At 34.5% G+C, this 15442-nt stretch overlaps 1 protein-coding gene across 8 annotated transcripts in view; it reads right to left on the bottom strand.

Moving 5' to 3' along the window:
- Nucleotides 1-15442, bottom strand: part of ARHGEF12 (Rho guanine nucleotide exchange factor 12) — a 152754-nt gene that overhangs the window by 75917 nt on the left and 61395 nt on the right. For 5 of the 8 annotated variants that reach the window (XM_016922155.4, XM_016922158.4, XM_063784576.1 and 2 more), the window contains exons 2-4: nt 6957-6980; nt 5274-5359; nt 3646-3702 (exon numbers count right to left, since the gene is read on the bottom strand). In XM_016922155.4, the coding sequence (XP_016777644.1) occupies nt 3646-3702; nt 5274-5359; nt 6957-6980 (167 nt within the window). The remainder of the gene's footprint in view (nt 1-3645; nt 3703-5273; nt 5360-6956; nt 6981-15442) is intronic. The other 3 variants (XM_016922157.4, XM_054662782.2, XM_063784575.1) reach the window with 1 other exon arrangement.

Below are 15442 nucleotides of genomic sequence, written 5' to 3'. Positions count from 1 at the left end.
AATGACCAAATTCTTACTTTAGTAATATTAATCTGACAAGTCAAGGCAGAATATAGAACGGAGAAAAGTTAATGAATCAATGTGAAACTGAAATAAAAGTAAGTTACGAATCTATTATAATAGTCTAATAAAATGATGGACAAGGCAGTGGGGTTGAAACCAAAGAGTGAAGGATGAAAAATATTGTGATGGTAGAATCAAGGGGACCTGGCAAATAGCTGACCACAGGGGACGACGGAAAATGGAGAAGTCAAATATAAGTTTAAGGAAATATAAGACTAGGTGAGTGGAAAAATGACAGTGTCATTACAAGAATTAGGGACATAAAGAGGAAGACTGATTTCCAGCTGTAGAGAACAATGATGAACTCCAGTTTGGTCACTCTGAATTTATGGGACACTTAGACTGGAGACTGGAAGAAAGATTGGGGACAGAAACTTGGGTCATGCCTACATGTATAAAACAAGAGGGAAAAAACAATCAAATAAAGAAAGACAAAATAATTACAAAGAATAAAGAACCAGGTTGATGTAATATCATAGAAACTAAAGAAAGGGCATTGGCAAACACGGAGGAAAGGCCATGTGAGACAAACAGCAAGAAGGCAGCCATCTGCAAGCCAGCAAGGGAATCTTCTGACCTGATCACACTGACATCCTGATCTTGATCTTCTAACCTCCAGAACTGTGAGAAAATAAGTTTCTATTGCTTAAACCAAGCAGTCTATGGTATTTTGTTACAGTGGCCTGAACACACTAAGACAGCTTTAAAAAGACATAACTTATTTTCTTGAACCACATACTGTTAGCAGGAATCTGTTCAGACACCATGACAGCGGTTAAGCAGCAGCTATGGTCTAACTCAGAATTCCCTTGCTGAATCTCTCATTTCCTACAGTAACCCACAAAAGTATTAATAAAATTAAGTATTATTAAAATTGTAGATCAGAAAACGCATCCATACACGTTTAATAGACTCTAACAGGTAGAAAGGGACAAATAAGGGGAAATGGAATAAATAACCAACTGACCGCACTGGGCAGAAATGTAACAAAAAAAGAAAATACAAAGCAAACACTTGGTTTCCTTTTAAGATGCACAAAGTAAATCTAGTTCACAAAGTAGCTCTAAAAATGGCTAAGAAGCCAGGTGCGGTGGCTTATGCCTTTAATCCCAGCATTTTGGGAGGCCAAGGAGGGAGGACTGCTTGAGCTCAGGAGACAGAGATCAGCCTGGGCAACATGGCGAGACTTTGTCTCTACTATTTCTTTCTTTTTTTTTTTTCCCCTGGCAAATCATTCCTTCAACAACCTCATCTCTATTAAAAAAAACAAACAAACAAACAAAACAGCTGGGTGCAGTGGTGTGCACCTGTAGTCCCAGCTACTTTGGAGTCTTAGGTAGGAGGATCACTTGAGCCCAGGAGGTTGAGGCTGCAGTGAGTCATGATCCCGCCATTATACTCCATCCTGGGCCACACTGCGAGATCTTGTCTCAAAAAAAAAAAAAAAAAAGCCAAGAAAGTTTAAAGTAAATAATATGTGAGTAACTAGCATTTTTGTTAAGTACTCAGCTAATGAATTTTACCCCGAGAAAGCAATGTATAATCTCTAAAGTTTGAAGTGGGCTTATAATAAGACCCTACACTAAAGCAGAATGTCACCAGTTGCTATGATTCTACTCAGTAGTTTCAAGCTTTTCTGAATCCCCAGAGAGACTTTTTCATCTATGCTAACGGTACGTAATCTAAAGACGTCTATTCACACAGGTGATAAAATATTTGTAATGTCAAAGAGATTTACGTTAGCATGCTAATTCTGTTCTAATCAACTCATCCCTCCGATGAGTGCTTTTTGAGGACTTGTGGACTCAGTTCCTTCCAAAAAAGGTATTTCAAGGGTTCTCAAAAAACAAACACACAGAGAAGCCACACCTTACTTCCCAATTACCACTTAAAATGTTTCTATCACTACCAAGCCAATGGCATGCCTGAACTAGTATTAATGTTTCTATCACTGCTAAGAAAAATATTAGTATAGTATTTCTAGTCAGAGGTTCCTAAATTGTTAGTCTTCATCCAAAGCATACAACAAGCTTCTAAATACACATCGCAGATCTAGGAAAATGGAGAGGAAGATGAAATAGAACACTGCAAAGGCTACCGAAAAAGAATAGAGCTATAAAGATAATGTTCATGTTCCTAAGGAGAGGATAAACTATAGAAAGCTCTTTATATAGAACAGAAATATAGTCTCCAGGAATTAGGTAGTTCTTACTTATCAGTAGCCAAAATACTCTGGAAGGAAGAAAAAGCGTAAACTTGATGTGTCACAAGGCACAGTATACATTTACTGCTGAACTACTGTAAAAGGTATACACAGAAAAAGCACTGGTCACAAAAACCCAAGTAAAGAACTATGTGTATATATCTAACATAGAAGAATTAACTGGTTTAGAACCAAACACTGAGCTTTCATAATACTAAAAAGTATCTGATATGGGCTCAAGTGCCAGCAGATGTGAATTATCAAATGTCTTAAAAAGGGGAGGGCAATTCCTGTATTTTTTCCTCTCCTATATATCAAGCTAGGAAACATCTATCTACACCTGGGGGAGCTTCTGCTCTATAGATTTGTGGCTCTATTAAAGATGACCTGATTTCCCTTTGAGGCCAAATTTGGAATCTTCCTAAAGAAAGAAATAATTTATCAGTCTTTCAGAAATTATTTTTAAAATCTTAGCTCCAGGTAATTCCTCTCCTATTCACTTTTCTCAAAAAACCAAAAACCAAAAAAAAAAAAAACCCCAAAACAAAACCCTAATCAGACTCCAAAAGAAGGAAAGAGGGCAAATAAAACTGCAAAGGAAAAGGAAAAATAGGTATGAACTTCACAAACATGGTTATTGTATCTTTGGAAGACAGGACACAGTCTAGAAATATTAGCATTTCAATCATCTGCTGCAAAAGTTGACCACTCAGGTTAAACTTGCTCTTTGTTAAGATTATTTAAAAGGTACCATTCTGAAATTTTCCCATTCCGATTAAGCTTCAGAGAAACTTCTCAAAGGCACAAATTCTTCAAGCTATGAAGATAAAATACTTACGTATTTTTGCCATCGTGGATAAATTATACAAGAATGACTTTTCCACATGACGAGGCAATTAAAAATAAACAAACAAAAAATGAAATAAAAATTCCAAAGAACTGCTAATACGTCTAAATTACACCAGTATTATACTTAGAGGAAAAGACTTAATTCCTCAAATTCTTCATAATCCAAACCCTGCAAATGAGATGTGGGAAGAAGATGACAAGAATTCAAAGCCCATTCATGTTATTTGGAGGAACCTGACCCAAACATATTAGAGATAATCACCTTCCTACCATAAACAAGACGGGAGAAGATGGGCAATGTGGCCTACTCTTAATCTACAATGTTAGTTTCTAGCAACCTTAAGCTTCCACATCACAGCCACGTTAAAACCCCAGGCTCCCTTTCCCTGCAGTAGATCATGCCATGCACAGCAGACACAAGAAAGGCTGCAGTTATTTAAAAAGAAAGAAAGAAAGGAAAAAAAGAACAGAAAAGGAACACCATGAAGCAAGCTCCAAAGGGCAAGGCTGAATTAGCTACATTAGCTTACCATATATCTCGGATCTACTCTCCTCTGAACTAGACTTTGTCTTCTTGGAGGAGCTATCTGCACAAGAGCGGGAGAAAAGGAGAGAGATATAGAAAATATGGAGACAATGTAAGGGGAAAAATTCATGGGGAAAAAAGAATGAATCATGATCAAGTTAAATAGTGCAAACACAAAGTATGAACATAACAGATGACAGCACTTAGAATAGTCACAAACAGCACAGGTAATGACATATTTTAAAGATTTATCGAAGAAAAGACAGTGCAATAAAAATATGTTCAAACAAAACAACACATGAATAGTATACAAAATATATCACCTGATAATTGTAGAGATGACAAAAGCACTAAAAGCTATAATGATCTCATTATGAAGCATTGTATACATCTTTGCTTAAATCTGTCTTTGGAGATGGGCACAGCACAGATGTAGATACAAAATAAACCTAACAAGATTATATTTTTCTGAACATAGGGCAGAAACTTTTGACCTTATTGGCAAGACAATACCTAATCATGTAAATGAAAGCCTCTGAGCCCCATGACTACAAAATTAGGCATCAGAATGGAAAATTCTCTCTTCATGGAGATCTGTAAGTGACATAATACATAGTCCCACCACCAAAGCCTCCTAAATTGATGATTGGAATTTCATTTTACCTACTACCCAAAATGCAGAAAATGATTATCTATGTGCTTCCTAGATAATATTTATAATATTTTTTTCAAAATAAAGGAGTTTATACTAATAAAGTATGAAATGTCTTAGATAAATAAAACATACTATTCTCTATTAAATATTTAAAATTATATTTCTAAGTAAAAATACCTAAAAATAGATACATTATTTTTATGTATCTGAGATAGCGGGATTTACTTCGTCTCTTGTCAAAGGGACATGCAACTGAATAAAATAGTATGTGCACAAAAAATATATATCAGTTTCAAATGAAAAAAGCAAGATTACCAAGCACTTTCTATGAATCAAATATGGAGTAAGCTTACAAGGAGAAAGCAAAAGGAAAAAGCCTAGATGTTTTAAAAGGAGATCAATCTGAAAGTCTGTTAAGGTGACAACCCCAGGAAAGATCGACACTGCTTAGGTTGAAAGACAGCTCTTTAAGTTCAGAATACTTTTTGACTGAAGAGAAAGGGATTTCTATTCATTTGTTTACTCTAAAATGAGACCATCATTAATTTGTGAAACTGATTTATCTAAAACTCCAATTCACCATAATCACAATTGAATTTTTAGATGACTACACAAGTGTCGAGTTGTTAGAGCCTTGGTTTTATGACATATTACTGCTTATACCATGATTCAACTTAACACTGAGTTCTTGATCTGACCAAATCTCCAATTATTATATAACCATTTCTATTATTATCACTATTTAAAGATACAATATACTCTACAATGATACTTCTGTAGTGGAATGTACAGTGTTGGAAGTTAAAAATGCTTGCATTCCTGCTAAATGCAAAGGCTTTATTATGATATAATTGGAGGAATGTGAGAGTCCTAAAACAGATCAAACAACTATTCCTGAGTGATTCGGGTAGCTTAAGCTCTATTATTCTGAACTTCACTACTCTCAATACTCTTTGAAAGAATGAATAGTGTTTTACCTGTGGGGTCAAAATCATGTGATGCAATGCGCTCAACTTTCTGCTTCTTATCTGTTGGTGACTCTCGGTTCAAAATACTTCCATGCCTAAATTAAAGCAAAGTAATCAAATGCTTAGTGCAAGAAAATCATTAGAATAAAAAATTTAAAATTCCAAAAGTGGATCTTACAAGAGAAACCAGGAAATCAGTTTACTTTACACAGCACCATAAGCCTCTCTAATTTACATTTTTCAATAAGTTTTGGTTATACACAGTCTATTTACTTGATTATAAAAACTGCTTAAAATAATTAAAAATAGTATTCAGCATTAAAGTCTCTTTTATTCTTAGAAGTAACTGCTTACATTTTTTTTGTATGGTTTTCACAGGTCAATACTATCATTTCCATTTAACAGACAAAAAAAACCACAGTGCCTAAAAGGAATTAAACCCATTCTCCAACTCTACATATACTATGATCAAGTTCAAAATCACTGCATAAATAGAGCATGCATGAGAACGGTTTAAAATTTAAAAAGCAGCCTTAGGCAAGCCTCATTTTAAGCCTGCTGATGTAGTTCTAGCCACAGAAGTCTTAGCCAACCACTTTAAGGACCAATGACATTATTATTATGATTACTTCTATGGCTTAGCCAATAACACTGATCAGATAATGGTTGGGTGACAAGACCATAACAATAATACATATGTACACATACACATATTCACTGAAATGCCAAGGTTAGCATTGGATCCTGGACTATGCTGACACTAAAAATGATAAAATATAATAATTAGGAATGACATACTACCTACATTTTAAATAATATTTATGATAAGATAACAGAAGAAATGCTGAAAGCAAAAATACTGAGGAAGAGGCATTTAAGACCTGGAAATGAATAAATATATAGACATGGATATAGGCATAGATACATTTTAACATTTTGGATTTTTTTCTTCACTGTCTTAAAGTAATTAAGACTAGGCTGGGTGCAGTGGCTTACGCCTGTAATCCCAGCACTTTCGGAGGCTGAGGCGGGCGAATCACGAGGTCAGGAGATCCAGGCCATCCTGGCTAACACAGTGAAACTCCGTCTCTACTAAAAATACAAAAAATTAGCCAGGCGTGGTGGCGGGCGCCTGTAGTCCCAGCTACTCGGGAGGCTGAGGCAGGAGAATGGTGTGAACCTGGGAGGCGGTGCTTGCAGTGAGCTGAGATCGCGCCACTGCACTCCAGCGTGGGCAACAGAGTGAGATCCCATCTCAAAAAATAAAATAAAATAAAATAAAAAATAAAGTAATTAAGACTAAACTAGTACCAAAGTACATTAACTAAAGGCAATTATAGTCACACAAGTGATAAAACACATCAAAAACTAGCATTCTATTTTCACCTCCTAAGCTACTCATAATTCAAAACAGTCACAAATAGACTTCAAAATTAAGTCTCTTCAGTGTGACCTTAAATATCCTTTTGAACAAAATTTTTAAATGCTTATATTAGAAGTATTATCAAAACAATGCTGTCTTCCAGAAAAAGTAACATCTTTTATATTTTAAATTTGTAAAACATTTTGAAATTTTGAATTACTTGAATACACATTCTCAAAAACCACAAAAATCCACCATAATTTCAAAGGGATGCTTATAATTAAAATATAACCTAAACTTGAGTATGAAGTGTAATTGAGCAAACTTACCTTATAGGTTTTTTGAGGGGAAACCTGAAACAAAGAAAAAATAAGGATAGATGTAGTTATTTTACTTATAAGATTTTGTTACTAAATTTATTCATCCTACTGAACCAGAATAAGAGATTTAAATCTTATGGTAACTTTCCAATAGCAAGAATCAATAAGCTGGAGGAATAAGAAGTTGAACGCCATGTTTAAGTATCTTAACTACTTTGTTAAATCTTAAATTGCCAGTGCATTTACCATCAGCTGTCCTAGAATGTAGCTTTTCTTTTTAAAAATCCCAATAATAAGAGCAATTGCTAAATTTATAAAGGGCTTACCAAATGCTATGCATTATTTCCACATGTATTATCTCGTTTAATCTTGAAAAAAAGAAATCTCTATGAAGAGATATACTTTCCATTTTATAGATTTTTAAAAATCAAGACAAAAAGAAATATTTTGCCACTAAAATATTATTCTCACTGTTTTCCTAGAAGGGAAAGTTCCTTCCTTCCCATCACTTCACACTACTTCCCAAAATATCTGGGTGTTGATTACTGCACTATTGATCTATGTCATCGTGATCCTCAATTATTAGGTTTAGATTTAATAACAGATTATCTAGAAAAAAATTAACATTAAAGTAATTATCGGTTACAAAAAATACCTTCCAAAAGTAGAAAACAAAGGGCACTTTCCTGTTTTGTTTTTCTGGGGGGGTCCTATAAGCTGAAAGAACTACAGCATTTCCTCCTGGTTCTCTCTCTTTTAAATGAATACTGCCGGAAGCTTCTTGATAAGCGTTTGATGCTATATATAAATGCTAATCTAAGTCTTCTCAAATATCATCCCACATTTTGATTTCTGTCTTTTAAATTATTTCAACCTATGGCATTTTATGTAAAGATTATTTAGTAATAGGAACCGCACTTTATTAAGAACATCAGTAAAACTAGGGTTTTAAAAAAGCCTATTAGTAAAGACAGAAATAAACATAATACAATGATACTTCAATGACTACATTTCATTTGGCATGGAGGTAGAAACAAAACCTCCAAAATACAAGCTGACTTACAATTCCCTTCGACACCTATTTAAACCAAAATTGATCCATAGAAAAAGACTAAGAATCTAAAACCTTTCCTAATCAGTGATAGCATGTTAACTTACAAAGAAGTAGTGGTAGTAAGTAAAGGGGGTTCTGGGACAAGATGACACTGCTCTAGAGAACAAACTGACTTTACAAAAGACCATGAAATCTTCAGAAATAGGAGTTCCTAAGCAGTCTGTCCATAATTGTTGAGGTAGGAGAGGGAGGGAATGGGAACATGTTTCTTAATTTACAGATGAACATACAAGTTGACAGAAAGGATTCCAACTGAGTTTCTGCAAAGGATAACAACTGCCATTTATCAACCTTAGGCACTCGACCTCACAGCCATTATAAAAACTCCTACCCTAAAACAATGCTGCTTGCGTCAGGGACTGCAACATCCAGGGGGATGCTGGTAAAGAATCCCGGAAGTTCCCAGACTACTGATTGTAAACCAGTTTCCTGAGCTATTTTCTCTTACAAGGTAATGAAAAAGGAGAGGAAAAATGGGGACAAAAACGGAGTGAGAAAATGAACAAGGACCACGCCCACAGTCCAACTTGCTTATCATAATCTACTTACTACATTCAATAAAGTAAGATTAAGAACGTTTCAAATAATATTAAAATCATAATTTTTTCTCTAATCATTGAATTCTACTTTAAAGTATCTGCTAAAGCAAATAAATATATGTGTACATGTGTGTGTATATATATGCTTATATGCATAAGTAACAATGTCAAGAATCTTCTTGGCTATTTCATTAGTTCTCTCTGCTTCAGCTAGGAAAATCACCAAGATAATCCCATAGTTTTGCAAAATCCCTACCATATGCTGAATATTGAGACAGATGTAATCAGAGAGCTGGAAATAGAAAGCTAGAACCTCAAAGAAAGCCTGGGGCTAAAGTTGCAGATTTGAGTTATCAACCTACTGATGGTCACTGAAATGTAAAACACCAAGGAAACTTGAAAAAATGCTCAGGCTCAAATATGGGGGAGAAACTAGCATCTGCATGATTGAGAATGGAGGTAGGAGATTAAGAAAACGAATTAGAAAAGAGAAAAGCCTGTCCCAGAAGGGAAGGAAGATCAGATAATCCATACTATCAACTGCTACAGAAAGGCAGGTCTGAAAGCTAAAAAGTGGCCAGGTCATAAGCAACAATCAGTTCAACCATTAGTCTGATGAAATACATTCTGGTGAACAAAACTCCTATATTTTAAAGTCCCTGTCCACTGTGTAGTCTAATCATGAAATCATGACAATATCTTTTGGATAGATATTTATGTAGAACAGCTGTATGTGATTATGACATAATGTTACAGGTGCCTAATGAAACTGTGCCTGGTTTTTGAAAATATCATATTGATAACTTGGACACTTGGTCAACAATGAATATACTGTGTTTACTTATATGTGTGTGTGTGTGTTTTTCTATTAATAGATAGCAAAAAAGTCAAATTCCAAAATGAAGAACGAAGATTAATAAAGCAAAGAATTATCAGGAATTTGAATCACTGGGATATGGTGGCTAGATGCCTTTTTTTTTTTTTCCTTTTCTTTTTTCGACTAAGTCTCGCTTTGTCACCCAGGCTGGAGTGCAGTGGTGAAATCTCAGCTCACTGTAACCTCCACCTCCCGGGTTCAAACACTTCTCCTGCCTCAGCCTCCCGAGTAGCTGGGGTTACAGCTGCGTGCCACCATGCCCAGCTAATTTTTGTATTTTTAGTAGAGACGGGGTTTCGCCATGTTGGCCAGGCTGATCTCGAACTCCCGACCTCAAGTGATCAGCCTGCCTTGGCCTCCCAAAGTGCTGGGATTACAGGTGTGAGCCACTGCGCCTGGCCTGCCTTTACTTTTGATTTTGTATATTAAGCACAGCTACATTTTAGAAATCTTAACCAAAGGCCTTAAATGTTCAGAATACATTTATTCACTCAACTCAGAATACCTTTTCCTTGTTAAATTCTGAGTTCTAAATTTAAAGCCCTAGGTGGCCCTTCCCAATGTGTTATTACAGTGTAGAGGGAAATGTGATTTGGTAGTTAAATAACACTTACCCAATAAATAATGTATACTAGAGTAAGACTTACATTTTAACCAAGTTTAATTATTCTAATAAGCATACACAAACACACAATTTTATAACTGGAATAGTCCTTTAATACTGTTAAAAAGAATTTCTTTTGGACTTAAAAAATTGCAAAGGACCAGAAAGTTTTGTGTCATCACATATTTGCTTATAATAAATAGCCTGCTAGAAATTGTTTTTTCTTTTATTGATTTCAGTGCATAAAGAGCCTTTTGACAATACTTCAGTGAGAAGTGTTCTGAAGCCATATGAGAAGAAATGCTGATATCACACTCAAACCTTAATTCATACCCTTTTCTCTCTCCTCTAGGGTGTTAGATACGTCTTCCCTGGGTTTAGTTATAAAGGAGCATTTGAGACTGTAGTTGGTTCTTCTTAATAAGGAATGGTTGAAATGAAGGGGAGATGGTTAAACAAATTTTTCTTACATTGGATAGTGGTTAAGATTTTATTAGCAGTCAAACAATGTTACCTATTAAATTTAGAATTATCAAGAATTCCATTAGTAGATACACTCTGATTTTAGTGATGTTAAAATGAGGAGGAAAAAACACTGCAACTTGAAATGAGTGAAATACAGCACCATTTTATTGGAACCCACTCCAGTGAGAAGAGTTACTAGACAAAGAACTGCAAATCAGACAACAATTCAGGTAATTTTAAGGCTCAACCATCGTAAGACGATGTAAATATCAGTGCAGAAACTATACTATTGAAAATCAGAAATGGACAGGGTGGGATAGGAATAGTATTATTGATTGCTATAAATGAAAATTCCCTAAAATTTCAAGGCCTTGGGGGCAAAAGACTCCTCAGAAACAAATGTAACTGGGTTAATATTCTAGTTTCATAATTTAACAGGTATTTGAACTTGAACAAGTTGCTTAACCTCTTTAAGCATCTCCTCTAAAACATAATTACTAATACATCTACCTATACCTCACAAATTTGTTTTGGGGATTAAATTAGAAAATAAGAAGCATTGCCTAGCAAGCAGTAACCACTTATGTATTTACTATTAAGAAAAACAAAAATAAAATCTGAATGTTAGTGATATGTATTCAAATAAGGAGAAAAGAAAAAATAAATTTAAAGACTAAATATTCAAATAAGTTTTTAGCTAAGTAAAATACATAGAAATATATAATTCAAAGCCAGTGATGAAACCACAGATTTAATTTACCAAGTGGTATCATAGAAAATTCATGTCAATACTTGAACTTCTCAGACGTTACACTGTAAGAAAAAAGATCAGGTTACAATCTGCACTTTAAATTTTCCTGGCAAGCAGGGAAAGTGATTTTTTTCAAATGTAGTGAAATTGTGTTGACCATACCTGCCACTTACTAGCAAAAAAGTCCATTATTTCCTCATCTCCTTTAAAATATCAAAGGTGATTAAGGCATCCTGTGGGCTGGATTTAAATCAAGTTTTTAATTTATCTGTTTCTACAAAACAATTAGAATGGCTTAAAACACGGTACTTAAAATTTGAAACTGATATGAATCTAAACTGCCTTGCTCTATTATTATTATTTTTCACAAAATAACAAAACAGCTAAGAGGACATTTGTCTGCAATACATAAGAGCTCTTAAGTATAGGGATTTAGCACATAGTGCTGACTCCAGCTGAACTGCTAATTCAATCTTTAGTTCTCTGGACAGTAAGATTCACAGAACCAAAAGTATTAAGTGACCACTCGCTTACCTCGCAACAACAACAAAATAAACAGTCATAAATCTTTTCACCAGTTACAATTTATAATTGGTCTAGCTTAGAGCCATTAGAAGAACTAAAAATTGTGGAATTGGGAGAAAAAAAAGTCTGAACGTTATCTACAATAGCCATACTGCCATACTTTTTTATTAGCATATAGAACCAAAGCATGAAAAGTGGCTAGGAGAGCTGGCATTAAAACACTAGTTATATCCGAAGGACTATAAAACAGAAGCTACAGCTGACAGAATGACTCATGGAGAATTTCCCATGGTGTTCTTTGTTTTAAGCCTCTGGACCTTGCAACACAAACCACAGACAGGCAGGGACCAAAGAGCTCAGTTCTGGTGCAAAATCCAAAAATGATTCACTAGCATGTAATATAAAATCTCAAATTACCTTCTTAAATATAGCTTAGTACACCACCACTTTTACTGAAGAGCTTACATGCACAACAGCCCCTTGGTTAGGCTCTCTTACTTCCTGGACACACTTTGACAAATCAAATAGTAAACTTTTTTCTAAATTACTTTCATTCCCTCTGCTGGAGCTATTACAGATTGACTATTAGTTGTTGCTGACTGAGAAATGTAGCTCACAATTAATGTGACAGCTTATTAGAGACTTTCATTTCCTCATTGACAATCTGGAAAATTATCACTTTTGTGAATATTTCTTAAAAGGTTTCTCCACCACTTTCGTTTGTGATCATGAGTATCTGATTACTAGTACCTTATACTTTTTTTTAAAGACTATATTCACTTCAGAAAACCAAGTAAAAAGAACTGCTAGGAAAGTATGAGATCCTCAAAATACTTAAACAAGTATCCTCACCTCAGTGAACACCATGCAAACCACCAAATTCATGCTTATGGAAGAGATATTAATGTCATTTAACAAATGCAAATAAACTGGACTCTACAAAATGATCTCATTACTTATAAAACAGGGGCAATGCATGATTCTGTTTGCTAGGAATTTAAATCTTCATCTCATTTCACATTTCTCTACTTCAGAATATACTGGTAAAAATAATAAAAATAAGAGTAGAAAAAAATCCTCTTAATCAAGGATGGGCATTTTTCACATAAATATTATATATAAAATATATTATGATTAAATGTTTAACAATCTATAAACTGAAGTGAGAACAGGTGAACAAAATTTGTTAGGACAGGCTGCTTTCTACACATTTGCCAAAAGATACAAATGTACGTCTGAAAAAGTAGAAAGTCTTAGCTTTTAAGTGTCGTTGAGACAAGCTCCAACATACAGTGTTTACTTTTCAGTCTGAGCTTGAGAACTTTATTTAAATGCAAAATTAAAATAAAAAATACTGTCTAATAATATTTTACTTTTTTGAATAAACATAGAGCATTCTATGATTTAAAAAAAGAGTACTACTCAAAATTTAAATTCTGACATTACCACTTTAAATCACAGTACATTTGCAGTTTGGTTGCATTTTTTATTGAAAAAACCTAAGGCATTCATAAAAATATCATTCCGCAGCAAGAAAAAGTGATTCGACAAGTTAATTATAATGACTTATCTTATGTATCAAATATGTCTTACTGTGTGCCAAAAAAAATTACAGGAATAGGAATCTTTTATTTCTGAAATCTCAGGAGAAGGGAAAACAACCAAAACTATACTAACCCCAAATCACAGAGTATTTATTCATGATCCTACCTTCAGGTGTTACAGTTGGTATGCATTCATTGGTTGAGTACAAAGAAGCCCAACCACAGTCATACATATGCCAGACAGCTAAACAGACAAGGATTTGCCAAAAAATCATCAAGGAAACCCAGAAAATCAGAAAAGTATAAACTTCGTTCTCATGTGCTCTAAAAATGTGTACCATCTCCTCGAATTAACTAGACATAGATCTGTTTATCTTTCTTTTCTTTCTTTCTTTTTTTTTTTTTTTTTTTTTGGAGACAATGTCTCACGCTCTCACTCAGGCTGGAGTGCAGTGGCACAATCATAGGTCACTGTAACCTCCAACTCCTGGGCTCAAGGGAATCCTCCCACCTTAGCCTCCTAAGTAGGTAGGACCACAGGAGCATGCCACCACACCCAGCTAAATTTTTTAAGAATTTTTTTGTAGAGACCAGGTCTTGCTGTGTTGCCCAGGTTGGTCTCAAACTCCTGGCCTCAAGCAATCCTCAAGCCTCAGCCTCCCAAAGCACTGGGATTACAGGCATGAGACACTGTGCCTGACTATATAGGTCTATTTCTTATGGAGAAATAAAAACCTTATATATTAATACTTTCCAAGTAGAACTCTAATGGAATAAAGATTGAACATATTTCCTGTTTTGTATTCAGAATTTTTTTAATTATATAAGAAATGTATTATGGGTAATTTGTAAAATGTAGAGGCTACACGAATATAAAATACAGGTAAAGATAAAACTAAAAAAACGGATCATAACCAATATCATTACAATTAAATCTTCTATATAACACCTTCTGCATTAATAGAAAGCATTTTCTTCTGCGGAAATTCTTTTTCATTAAAAATACTTTTATTGGCTATAGTTATAACAAATGCTGTAATTAAATTTTTGGTTTTGTACTAAAGAGACTTCTTTTCACAAGTGCTCTGGTTCTGGTGTCAAACATTACGAATTCCTCAATCAGAATTAGCAATCCACTTAGTTTATCACACACACACACAAAAAACACACTTTCTGCTGCCAAATCTGAATACCCCAGACTTTCAAACCACCATCGATAAAAGGACCTCTGATTTTATGAGGAAAAGATGAGGAAATTAATTATATGCATGCCATTTTACACTGGCTTCTACAAAAGCTTTTCTTGACCCAAAACAAAGAAATCACAAGTGGGATATACCCTTATCAGTAACAATGGCTCACCACAGCACTGAATTTGAAAGGTTGGAGGATGAGTGTTTTAGGAATTCTGACATTCCTCTTACAACATCTCAGAATTGGGAATCACTGCTCTACAAAGTTCACTGTGTAACACTGACATTCAGTTATGTTTTCTCCGTTAGCTGTTACAAATGTGGCTTATCCTAATATACTTAACACACAAGACCACTGACACTAGTAAATCTGTTACTAATATTTTTTATAACATTTTCAAGATAATTCCTCTCTCAAGGGATTGAGTAATGAGACTGCCGTTTTTCCAAACTGTAGTTTCCTATAAAGCAATGGTTCTCTCTGCCTTTTCAATATGAAGAAATGTCTCACTTTCTTTATGTCCAAAGAAGTACACGTATAAACTTTTAAAAACTAAAGACAAAATAGTAAACAAAAATCACCCATAATCCCAACACCCAGCATTGTTATGCATATATTCCCATTCTTTCCCAAAATAGAGATAGATTTCTGTATACAATGTTTAAAATTTATTTTCATAAAAATTAAAGCATACTGGACATATTGATAACTTTAACCTCATAAAATATCAACATATGTTTACATATTAAATATTTCACTACAGTGCTGGTTTTAAACTGTGCTCTATAAAATTCTAGAGGTTTAAAAGAGGTCCCTCACAGAGCGGGAGTGTGTAGATGGGGCTCTAGACTTCCCACATATCAGAGCTGCTTTGTTTTTTAT

This window comes from Pan troglodytes, chromosome 9 (genome assembly GCF_028858775.2).
Source record: "Pan troglodytes isolate AG18354 chromosome 9, NHGRI_mPanTro3-v2.0_pri, whole genome shotgun sequence".
In the NCBI taxonomy this organism is placed as follows: domain Eukaryota; kingdom Metazoa; phylum Chordata; class Mammalia; order Primates; family Hominidae; genus Pan; species Pan troglodytes.
Note: the sequence above shows the minus strand (reverse complement) of the source record. Positions and strands in the feature narration are given on the sequence as shown.